This window comes from Electrona antarctica, assembly GCF_951216825.1.
Source record: "Electrona antarctica genome assembly, chromosome: 14".
Lineage (NCBI taxonomy): Eukaryota > Metazoa > Chordata > Actinopteri > Myctophiformes > Myctophidae > Electrona > Electrona antarctica.
In genome coordinates this window covers 994188-1007687 of record NC_136795.1, presented here as the reverse complement: position 1 = coordinate 1007687, position 13500 = coordinate 994188, and the positions used below count along the sequence as shown (strand labels likewise).

The following is a 13500-nucleotide window of genomic DNA, read 5'->3' as shown; positions in this document are numbered from 1 at the left end:
ACATAAAATACATTACAATCAATACAGTCATATGACATACATTTTACAAGACTGTAAGAAAAACAGTTAAAAAAATAAAATACAACTAAATATAAAACAAGTGATTAATAACATTGCATATATATACAATTTCAGTATATACTAGTTGAGGTATATGTTATATATGACATGTCCGAATGGTATCTGATGTGTTTCTACTCTCAGGTCATCACTAGTTGACCTCCCCGGCTGCAGCGATGGCGGAGGCGGGCGCTCACGTCAGTGGGGGCGTGTCCGTAGAGGACACGCCCTCTGTCTTTGAAGTTCTGGCCCAGGAGACTCTGATGGACGCTGTGCGACCCGCTCTGCAGCACGCTGTCAAGGTGATTAGTATTATTATTATAATAATTAGGGATGTTCCGATACTGGGATGCTCCGATCAAGTTTTTATACCGATACCGATCTTGTGAAATGTTGCACATTTTAATATTTCCAAAATTATTATATGTCAAAACCCATGTCAAAACTGTTCCTGTGTGTGTGGGGAGGAAGGGGAGAATGTTTAGGCCTGTCACAAAAATGCAAAATGATATTATGCTCCATATCTGATTGACATTTATACCACTTATACCACGTCATTTAGGCCTGACGTCGAAATAAAAAAAAAGTCTTCTGAAAGAATATATATTCAAAGATTTGTGCCTCATTTTCACAATATTTCAAAAATAGCAGACTGCTATTTTCCACAACATAATGCTTAGTTAAAACACCAAAAGGGGTTCCCGTCCAGAATGGGTTAAATGGTGTAAAAGATCCGTTTCTCCAGATAGGGTAAATTGCCGATCACGGATAGGTTAAATGCCGATTACCGATCAGAGTGAATATCGGCCGTTATGCCCGATCACCGACCGCTGGCCGATTATCGGAGCATCTCTACCCGATACACTTGTTTTGTTCCCGATCCGATCCCGATACCGATACAGAATTCCGATACCAGTGTTTTGATCTTGTGTTGTGTTTGTATCTAGCTATATCTCGTGTTGTGTTTATAGCAGACTCCTCACTCATGTCTGCACTTGCAGTTTGGGCAACTCCAAAGCAAACTCCACATGCCCCAACATTTTATTTACCTGCCATAATGTCAACCCCTTACCCTTGTGTCGGATCTGTGGTTAGACTGGCATATTCGCCGTTACCGATATGACCCGATATGACAAATTAAGGCCGATCCTGACAGTTTTCTGAAAAACTCTATGTCAGTCGTTCTCAAACATTTTCATGTCAAGGAACCCCAACAATATATGTATTTGGCTGCTGACCCCCATCTGAAAATATGTTGTTCCAGCCAGGGACCGCCCAGAAGCAAAGATTTGAGTTATAAACGTCCGCTCTGAAAGAATATATTCAAACATTTTGGGCCACATTTTCATGAATTTTAAAAATAGCAGACCTACAAGCTCGTAGCTATGAGCTATGAGCTTGTAGATCTGCTATTTTTTTCAATATCTAAAGCATAACATAATCCATGAAACACCAAATGGGGTTCCCGTCCTGAATCTCCTCTCGTCTCCTCCAGGTCCTGGTGGAGTGGAACCCGGCTCGCCTGGGCTTCCTGTGGAGGACGTTCGACGAGCTCTTCCTGTGCGCCGACCTGCTGGTGCAGAACCACTTCCTGTCGCGCACGGCCGCCTCCTTCTCGGAGAACTTCTACGCCCTGAAGAGAGTCTCCTCCTCCTCCTATCACGGCACACTTCCTGGACCTCCGCTGAGGCTGAGCAGGAAGTACCGGTGGCGCTCCGTGCTGCTGCTGTGTTTGGTTCCCTACCTGAAGATCAAACTGGACCACATCCTGACCCGCATCAAGTAAATATACATACAAACTGGACCACATCCTGACCCGCATCAAGTAAATATACATACAAACTGGACCACATCCTGACCCGCATCAAGTAAATATACATACAAACTGGACCACATCCTGACCCGCATCAAGTAAATATGCATACAAACTGGACCACATCCTGACCCGCATCAAGTAAATATACATAGAAAACTGGACCACATCCTGATTCCTGACCCGCATCAAGTAAATATAATATACATACAAACTGGACCACATCCTGACCCGCATCAAGTAAATATACATACATCAATCAATCAATCAATCAATCAATCAACCAACCAACCAACTTTATTTGACTAGACTCAGGGTCCCATTTCGACCTGATACCAGATTCTACAAATGTCTTCTAAATCATGATAGTTTTCAGAAAAAACTTGTTGTTCTCAAACTATTTCATGTCAAGGAGCCCCAGCATTATATGTAATTAGCTGCCGACCCCCATCTGAAAATATTTTGTTCCAGGGACCCCCCCCAGAAGCAAAGATTTTGACGTTCTCTCTGAAGGAATAAATATTCAAAGATTTGCCTCACATTTTCACAATTTTTCAAAAATAGCAGACCTAGTGCGGCACTCGGTGCCACGCTACGAGCTTGTAGATCTGCTATTTTTCATTAGCTAAAGTGTAATATAATGCTTAAAACACCAAAAGGGGTTCCCGCCCAGAATGGGTTTTAATGCAGTGGTTTTCAACCCTTTTCATGTTCGTCAGAATTGTATTGGGCATCTCGTTTTAGAGCAGGGGTTCTCAACCCGTGGGTCGCGACCCCTAGGGGGGTCGCCAAATTATTTTAGGGGGTCCCCAAATTATTTTCAAAAAAAAAAAGATTATTTTTTAAAAAGAAAATTCATGATTTTTAAAAAATAGCAGACCTACAAGCTCGTAGCGCGCCACTCGGTGGCGCGCTATGAGCTTGTAGATCTGCTATTTTTCATTAGCTAAATTATAACATAATGCTTAAAACACCAAAAGGGGTTCCCGCCCAAAATGGGTTAAGGTTATTGTAGCAGTCAATTTATATTGGGGGTCGGGAGGGGGCGGGGCGGGGGTCCCGAGACATTGCCAAAGCATTTCCGGGGGTCCCCGGCCAAAAACGTTGAGAACCCCTGTTTTAGAGGGTAAATGGTAAATGGTGCATTTATATAGCGCCTTTATCCAAGGCGCTTTACATAGATTGTGCATTACATTCACCCATTCACACACATTCATACACCTTTACATAGATTGTGCATTACATTCACCCATTCACACACATTCATACACCTTTACATAGATTGTGCATTACATTCACCCATTCACACACACATTCATACACCTTTACATAGATTGTGCATTACATTCACCCATTCACACACACATTCATACACCTTTACATAGATTGTGCATTACATTCACCCATTCACACACACATTCATACACCTTTACATAGATTGTGCATTACATTCACCCATTCACACACATTCATACACCTTTACATAGATTGTGCATTACATTCACCCATTCACACACATTCATACACCTTTACATAGATTGTGCATTACATTCACCCATTCACACACACATTCATACACCGATGGCAATGGAAACCATGCAAGGCACCAACCAGCACATCAGGAGCAATTAGGGGTTTTGCTCAAGGACACTTCGACACTAACTCTGGGGGAGCCCGGGTTCGAACTGGCAACCTTGTGGTTACCATACAGCCACTCTACCCCTGAGCCACCGCCGCCCCTTTAGAGGGTACTGTACGTGTCCTGCTATACACATAACTACAACATTACATACAGTGCAAGTACACAGTACAGGAAACACATACTGTAGATGCAAAATGACATACAGTACAAATACACGAGACATACACATACTGTACAGGTATCTTACTCACCATCTCCCACCCACACCCCGGGCCTCGATGTACAGGTACAGTTATCTTACTCACCATCTCCCACCCACACCCCGGGCCTCGATGTTCAGGTCCAGTTATCTTACTCACCATCTCCCACCCACACCCCGGGCCTCGATGTTCAGGTCCAGTTATCTTACTCACCATCTCCCACCCACACCCCGGGCCTCGATGTTCAGGTCCAGTTATCTTACTCACCATCTCCCACCCACACCCCCGGGCCTCCATGTTCAGGTCCAGTTATCTTACTCACCATCTCCCACCCACACCCCGGGCCTCGATGTTCAGGTCCAGTTATCTTACTCACCATCTCCCACCCACACCCCCGGGCCTCGATGTTCAGGTCCAGTTATCTTACTCACCATCTCCCACCCACACCCCCGGGCCTCGATGTTCAGGTCCAGTTATCTTACTCACCATCTCCCACCCACACCCCCGGGCCTCGATGTTCAGGTCCAGTTATCTTACTCACCATCTCCCACCCACACCCCCGGGCCTCGATGTTCAGGTCCAGTTATCTTACTCACCATCTCCCACCCACACCCCCGGGCCTCGATGTTCAGGTCCAGTTATCTTACTCACCATCTCCCACCCACACCCCCGGGCCTCGATGTTCAGGTCCAGTTATCTTACTCACCATCTCCCACCCACACCCCCGGGCCTCGATGTTCAGGTCCAGTTATCTTACTCACCATCTCCCACCCACACCCCCGGGCCTCGATGTTCAGGTCCAGTTATCTTACTCACCATCTCCCACCCACACCCCCGGGCCTCGATGTTCAGGTCCAGTTATCTTACTCACCATCTCCCACCCACACCCCGGGCCTCCATGTTCAGGTCCAGTTATCTTACTCACCATCTCCCACCCACACCCCCGGGCCTCGATGTTCAGGTACAGTTATATTACTCACCATCTCCCACCCACACCCCCGGGCCTCGATGTTCAGGTCCAGTTATCTTACTCACCATCTCCCACCCACACCCCGGGCCTCGTTGTTCAGGTCCAGTTATCTTACTCACCATCTCCCACCCACACCCCCGGGCCTCGATGTTCAGGTCCAGTTATCTTACTCACCATCTCCCACCCACACCCCCGGGCCTCGATGTTCAGGTCCAGTTATCTTACTCACCATCTCCCACCCACACCCCCGGGCCTCGATGTTCAGGTCCAGGTATCTTACTCACCATCTCCCACCCACACCCCCGGGCCTCGATGTTCAGGTCCAGTTATCTTACTCACCATCTCCCACCCACACCCCCGGGCAACGATGTTCAGGTCCAGTTATCTTACTCACCATCTCCCACCCACACCCCCGGGCCTCCATGTTCAGGTCCAGTTATCTTACTCACCATCTCCCACCCACACCCCGGGCCTCGATGTTCAGGTCCAGTTATATTTCTCACCATCTCCCACCCACACCCCGGGCCTCGATGTTCAGGTCCAGTTATCTTACTCACCATCTCCCACCCACACCCCCGGGCCTCGATGTTCAGGTCCAGTTATCTTACTCACCATCTCCCACCCACACCCCCGGGCCTCCATGTTCAGGTCCAGTTATCTTACTCACCATCTCCCACCCACACCCCGGGCCTCAATGTTCAGGTCCAGTTATATTTCTCACCATCTCCCACCCACACCCCGGGCGTCGATGTTCAGGTCCAGTTATCTTACTCACCATCTCCCACCCACACCCCCGGGCCTCGATGTTCAGGTCCAGTTATCTTACTCACCATCTCCCACCCACACCCCCGGGCCTCCATGTTCAGGTCCAGTTATCTTACTCACCATCTCCCACCCACACCCCCGGGCCTCGATGTTCAGGTCCAGTTATCTTACTCACCATCTCCCACCCACACCCCCGGGCCTCCATGTTCAGGTCCAGTTATCTTACTCACCATCTCCCACCCACACCCCGGGCCTCGATGTTCAGGTCCAGTTATATTTCTCACCATCTCCCACCCACACCCCGGGCCTCGATGTTCAGGTCCAGTTATCTTACTCACCATCTCCCACCCACACCCCCGGGCCTCGATGTTCAGGTCCAGTTATCTTACTCACCATCTCCCACCCACACCCCCGGGCCTCGATGTTCAGGTCCAGGTATCTTACTCACCATCTCCCACCCACACCCCCGGGCCTCGATGTTCAGGTCCAGTTATCTTACTCACCATCTCCCACCCACACCCCCGGGCCTCGATGTTCAGGTCCAGTTATCTTACTCACCATCTCCCACCCACACCCCCGGGCCTCGATGTTCAGGTCCAGGTATCTTACTCACCATCTCCCACCCACACCCCCGGGCCTCGATGTTCAGGTCCAGGTATCTTACTCACCATCTCCCACCCACACCCCCGGGCCTCGATGTTCAGGTCCAGGTATCTTACTCACCATCTCCCACCCACACCCCCGGGCCTCGATGTTCAGGTCCAGTTATCTTACTCACCATCTCCCACCCACACCCCCGGGCCTCCATGTTCAGGTCCAGTTATCTTACTCACCATCTCCCACCCACACCCCCGGGCCTCGATGTTCAGGTCCAGGTATCTTACTCACCATCTCCCACCCACACCCCGGGCCTCGATGTTCAGGTCCAGTTATCTTACTCACCATCTCCCACCCACACCCCGGGCCTCGATGTTCAGGTCCAGTTATCTTACTCACCATCTCCCACCCACACCCCCGGGCCTCGATGTTCAGGTCCAGTTATCTTACTCACCATCTCCCACCCACATCCCCGGGCCTCGATGTTCAGGTCCAGTTATCTTACTCACCATCTCCCACCCACACCCCGGGCCTCGATGTTCAGGTACAGTTATTGAGTTGGTTTAGTAAACGCCATTGACAAAGTTTGTGTTGTTTACGTCATATTGTCGCTTTATTTGTTAATGGCGTTTAATGTTTGTGTTGGCACCGTTTGTTTTACATCTCCATCACATCACCTAATCAACAGGAGTTAGACTTTAATATATTAGCGCCCCTCACTTCACACGGGTGTGATTTTGAATCACGGATCTTGATGACATTTAGCCTCTCGGACCCAAAACTTGAGTATTTTGTCTGTCGATGGATAAGAGATTTTGTCCGCAATTCCATGCTGTATGTATGGTATGTATGGCAAACAATTCTTCTACATTCTGTAATTGTGTATATACTTATTGTAAATTAACAATAATAATGTCTTAATAAGGGTCCATTTGGGCTACCAACTCTCCATCGTGTTATTTTAACTGGGGACCACCTGGAACCCCCCCCCCCCCCCCCCCCCTCAAGGACCACTGGTGGTCCCCGAGCCAGTGGTTGATGAACGGCTGTGTGGTTGTTGTGTGTCCGCTGACAGGGAGGAGGAGGAGTTCTCCATCCGCGTGCGTGGCTCCAGGGTGCAGCGGCTGGCGCGGCGGCTGCTCGGGATCCAGAGCTACCTGAGCGGCGTGTGGGGGGGGTGGCGCTTCGCCCACATGATGCTGTACGTGCTGGGACGCACCGCCACACACTGCCCCCTGCTGTGGCTGTCTGGAACTACGCTGCAGCACCTCACACTGGGAGACCTGCGACACCTGCACGCCAGCACACACCTGGACACACGCAAACTGAGGTACGCACGGACACACACACACAACCTGATGTATGCATACGCACGCACACACACACACACACAACCTGATGTATGCATACGCACGCACACACACACGCAGGCACGCACACACACACACACACACACACACACACACACAACCTGATGTATGCATACGCACGCACACACACACACACACACACACACACACAACCTGATGTATGCATACACACACAGACACACACACACAACCTGATGTATGCATACGCACGCACACACACACGCAGGCACGCACACACACACACACACACACACACACACACACACAACCTGATGTATGCATACACACACAGACACACACACACAACCTGATGTATGCATACGCACGCACACACACACGCAGGCACGCACACACACACACACACACACACACACAACCTGATGTATGCATACACACACAGACACACACACACAACCTGATGTATGCATACGCACGCACACACACACGCAGGCACGCACACACACACACACACACAACCTGATGTATGCATACACACACACACACACACAGACACACACACACACAACCTGATGTATGCATACGCACGCACACACACACGCAGGCACGCACACACACACACACACACACACACACACACACACACACACACACACACACACACACACACACAACCTGATGTATGCATACACACACACACACACACACACGCAGGCACGCACACACACGCGTGCATACGCGCGCGCATGGTGCTCGTGCGTGCACATTAGAACGCGTCCCAAACCAAGTACCCAGTGGTCTAGGTTTACTATTTTAAGGTTTACTATTTTAAGTCTACTTAGTACTTTTATGTTTGTGTGTCCAAAACTCTCATACACTATTTAACAATAAGCTTACGCCGGGGCTCCACCGGGCGCGTCAGCGTCGCGTCTCCGTCACCGTCAGGGAATGTTCCCTTTTTAATCAATGAAGGGTGGCTCCACTGCCCGCGTTGCGTGACATTAATGCGTGCATTAAAATTGAACCGGTGCGTTTGTGACGCACGCGACGGAGACGCAACGCGTCCGGCGGAGCCCTGGCGTTAGGATATGCAGCTGTTCTGTGTGCATGCCACGGCGCGCACACGCGTGAAGTTCCGTGGTACCAGAAAATAAATCACTGTACATTATGTAGTGATATAACAATATATAAATGACTGAAATACTAAAGACAAGGCGGCGATCCCAGCACTCAAAAGGTTAAAAAACGAGGAGAGGGTGGATAAAAAAATAGATGTACTTTATTTATAAAAGTGAACCCATTTTGACCTGAGATCAGTGTTGCATAAATTTAAGATAAGGGAAGGATCGAAGACCAATTTGTTGTGTATAAAAATCCGGCGACCCAAGGATCAATTTGTTGTAAAGATGGCGAGAAAGGCCATCTAATGGATAAAAATAAATGATATCTATTCTGTAATGCTAATTAGAAAGGACTGTAAATATATATATACCTTCAATAACCCAGCAGGGAGACCAAATACCGTGCTGTATTTACCTTACAAATGAGTGGAGTGCCCTTTAAATCTTGAATGACAGCCACGGTACCATAAAAAATAGAAGGATACCTTAAAAACGAATTGGAGACAGACGAAATAAAGTTCTGAGAGGAAGTTTAAGGTTTTAACTGTAATTTTTAGTAGGTAATAAAGTCAATTTACATAGAGAATGTGGTACATGGTTCAGATAATAATAATAATAGTACAATACATCACTATAATTTAGAGTATTCAATTGTTCCAATATAGATCCGAACTGAACCTGAACCCTTCACAGTATGTTACTGGCATTAATAGTGCATCTGACGTCAGTTGTTGATAAACGTTCATTGGTTGGTAAATAGTCCATGTCCGCAATATCCCACGGTGGTGCTGGTTGTCGAGCACTCATTGGACCAGCACATGGATGATGAGACTGGTATCGTGACATCTTCCTTGGTTCCGTCATTGAGGGCCGGGACCGGGACCTCTCAGTATGCGAGTTAACTTGACTGGGGAAAGTCTAATAGAGACAGTGAATCTGAACTTGGCGTCAGGAAACCCATAATATAAATATGATAAAATAATATAAAGGATAATATAGGGCTGAGATGATTAGGCACGTGGATGGTGACATGACATAAATAGGATAAGGAGAACAACCCGGAGTAAACAGGCAGTAGGCTTAGAGTAAAATGATAAAAAGGGCAAGATGACCAAATATGACCTATATGGAACACGGTCTGGGCCCAAAGTTCTATATGTGTTGACCAACAGAATATGATGGAGTGGCCAACTTGACATGACGTGTAAACAACATGTCAGAATTTATCTAACAACTCCGCCCTTAGTTTACAAATAATGTCAAGGTGGCAACAAAATAAACCTACTTAAAAATGGGAAAAGGTAAACTATAATTTATGGAAATTAGGATGTCCGAATGTGAAAAAAATAAATAAAAATAAAACAATTAAAACCTATTTTTTTTAATATTTATTATAAAATATAATAAATAATAATAATAGAAGCATAAGCTAAGCAACTAGCAACAAAAATAATTATAAATGTACCTAATTAATTGAACAAGGTGTTGTAATGTAGAAAACCTCAAATGACTTTCCCTATACCCCAACAATAGAACTGATTATTGATTGAATGGTGGATCTGAAAAATGAGAATGATTAAGAAAATAGGAAAGATAGAAGAGGGGAGAAATATATGTATGAGATTACAGCTAAAAACGGGATTGGGTGTTGAACAAATTGGGATGGAAAAATATATCTATATATCTACATTGAGGTAAGGGGCATTGAAGTTAAGGTAAACAGAGAAAATACCATGTCATGTTCCACCCAAAAATGGGTCTTTATCAAAATTAATGACCAAAACAACCTAAAATTTGGAGCCACGGGTCAAATGGACCACAGTACCTTCAACATGGGGGGCTTTGTCAGCCAGGTGCACTAATCACATTCCTTCAGATCACATCAGTGGGTCACATTACAGGGCTCTCAAACAGCAAACAACAGTAAACTTAAGAGAGGCTATCATTATGACAGGAGAAGTTAGTGAAAAGTCAAGATTTTTTAGTCTGGGGTCCTGTGGAAACCTTACTAATATTATCACCCACAAAGGTGGGTTCTCATAGCCAACAGGCCTGGATACAAGTCCATAGGATCTATGTCCATGTATCCTCAAAATAATTTAGACAAAACTCACATGAGATGGTATTCCTCATTCCCTTTAATTCAATACTTTCCTGAGTCCTCGTCGGTCCTAATGGGGAGGCCTACACCAGTTCCTGGAGAATGGATGAACAGAGAATGAAAGGGAAAAAATGTAAACATGTTTTGGAGATATGAACTGGGAGATATGTGGAAGAATTATTGAATTCAGAATGGTAACTTAACTATGGGATAATGGCAATGGAATGCCACAGCAGAGGTTTGGTTCTGACTTCTTTGACTACCTGACCTGCGATATGAATATCAGAGGAGAGAAAGGAGAGAAAAATACTTTGGCCAAGGCCCAATATTAATATCAAATCAATAACAGTAATACAATAAGTTACATTAAGTGATGGAGACGGTGGATGTCCATGGTAAAAAAAATGGGAAAACACCCTAAAACTGAGAGTGTCAAAAACGTCCTGCTTTTAACTCTTTGGGGTCACGACAGGTTGACTGATGTTGTAGTTTTAGTAATCATGTCACAAAAACGGTATAGCGCGGCACTCGGTGCCGCGCTATGAGCTTGTAGATCTGCTATTTTTTAATAGCTAAAACATAACATAATGCTAACACCAAAAGGGGTTCCCCGCCCAAAATGGGCGCCCAAAGAGGCCGACATGTTTGGACTCTAAACGAGTCTTCATCATGGCAAGTGACTTGTTTAGAGTCAAAACATGTCGGCCTCTTTTAACTTTTATAAATAACCCATTTAGATCTGAGGTCGATTCTACAAATGGATCAAATGTCTTCTAAATCCTGACAGTTTTCTGATATGTTTCTATATCAATGGTGCTCAAACTATTTCATGTCAAGGACCCCCAGAATTATCTGTATTTAATCTCAAAATATGTTATTCCAGGGACTCCCCCCCCCTCAAAGATTTGAGTTAAAAACGTTCACTCTGAAAGAATATATATTCAAAGATTTGGTAAATGGTAAATGGTGCATTTATATAGCGCCTTTATCCAAGGCGCTTTACATAGATTGTGCATTACATTCACCCATTCACACACATTCATACACCGATTGCGGCGGAAGCCATGCAAGGTACCAACCAGCACATCGGGAGCAATTAGGGGTTCAGTGTCTTGCCCAAGGACACTTCGACATGTAGACAGGAGGAGCCGGGATTCGAACCGCCGACCCATGGATCATTGGACGACCTGCTCTACCTCCTGAGCCACAGTCGCGCCACATTTTCACGATTTTAAGTTGATGTTAAGTCGATGTTAAGTCATCCAGTATAAGTCATTTTACACTTGGTTGCATGCTGTAAATAGCCGATCTACAAGCTCAGAACGTGTCCCGCTGCGATGCGTTGTGAGCTTGTAGTTCGGCTAATTTCAGCAAGTGTAAAAACATTAAAAACTCCAATTTCCCAGCTGAAAAAGCTCTTATGTAGAACAGTTCTCTTCATACTATTGTGGTTGTGGTTTTGGCACCACCAGGTGACCTCAGCTCACTTGACGAGTTGTTCATGTTCATGACAGAAACCTGTATATAATATATCTGTTCATGAGAGAAGTGCAGTGTGTTGTTCCAAATAACATTATGCATTAAAGGAGCATTCAGTGATTTGGGTGATTTGGTAAAAAACCCGGTCCACCCGGTAACAAGATGTGCACATGCACACGCTCTACAGTGGGGGAAGTACAACAGACCAACAGCACGTGCATCAAGGCCTGTCCCACTCGATCATGATTGGAGGAAGGCCCCTCTCATCCTGATTGGATGAAGGCTTTGCCACCCAAAGCCCAAACTGAAACTAGCGTTTTTTGACCCCAGGGGTTAACTGGGGACAGGGAGGAACTCTTTATATGGTCAGAACACTTTATAGTAGGGAGGATTATCCAAAAAATAAGAAAAAATAAGTGATATTTGAATTAAGTGAAATCACTGAATATACCTTTAACATCAAAAGACTATAAATATGAATGACGGCGCACATTTATTTGACAACTCTGTCCTGCTCTCAGTCCTCAGAGCGGACCTGTCTGCCTCACAGAGCCTGAGTCAGTGTTGTTTTGGGCAGCAAATTTAGATTTTAGTTTTTTTTGTCATTCGATATTATTCATTTCAGTCACATTTAATTTCAGTCACCTGGAATGTTTTTGTGTTAGTCTAGTTTTAGTCGACTAAATATCATAAGATTTTAGTAATCTACAGTTGATTTAGTCGACTAAAATGTATTTTGGCTGGCCTTGATGCCGTTGTAATGACTGTTTTTACACTTGCTGAAAATAGCCGATCTACAAGCTCACAACGCATCGCAGCGGGGCGCGTTTTGAGCTTGTAGATCGGCTATTTTCAGCATGCAACCAAGTGTAAAATGACTTATACTGGATGTCTTGTCCACTAGTCCCTGCCTGACATTTTAGTCTACTTTTTATTTGCTGACGAAATTGTCAATATATTTAATCTTATTTTTTAGTCATCATAGCTTAGTTTTCATTTAGTTTCCATTTAGTTTTCGTCAGTGAAAAAAGGTATTCGACGAACATTTATCGTCTTAGTTTTAGTCGACAAAATCAACACTGGCCTGAGACTGAGTTTACTGCCTGTCAGTGTTGCCAGATTATGTGGCAGAAATAAGCGGTATAACTAGGCAATTTGAAATTCACAAGCCATTGTGAGCTTGTAGATCTGCTATTAAATATTGGGAAAAAGATGACAAATGTGGAATATATATATTTTTGTTTTAACAACACAAATCTGGTTTGGGGGTCCCTGGGACAAAATATGTTTAGATATTGTAGGGTCCTTAGACAAATTAATTAATCTGGGGGTCCTTGACATGGAAATGTTACTTGGTGAGAATTACTGGTTTAAACAACATTTAGGAAACGAGCCCAAAATAAGCGACTACACAATCCGCAAAA

General features: G+C 45.5%; 2 protein-coding genes across 2 annotated transcripts in view; both read left to right on the top strand.

Annotated features, from left to right (window-relative positions):
- The window catches only part of LOC306936382 (uncharacterized protein), a gene marked incomplete at its 5' end in the record, with an annotated part of 450465 nt that overhangs the window by 175523 nt on the left and 261442 nt on the right, over window positions 1–13500 (top strand). The window lies entirely within an intron of this gene.
- The window catches only part of pex12 (peroxisomal biogenesis factor 12), a 21570-nt gene that overhangs the window by 5607 nt on the left and 2463 nt on the right, over window positions 1–13500 (top strand). Inside the window, exons 2-4 of the mRNA XM_079519870.1 lie at window positions 205–362; window positions 1556–1842; window positions 7123–7377. Of these exons, the coding sequence (XP_079375996.1) occupies window positions 237–362; window positions 1556–1842; window positions 7123–7377 (668 nt within the window). The 5' untranslated portion in view covers window positions 205–236. The remainder of the gene's footprint in view (window positions 1–204; window positions 363–1555; window positions 1843–7122; window positions 7378–13500) is intronic.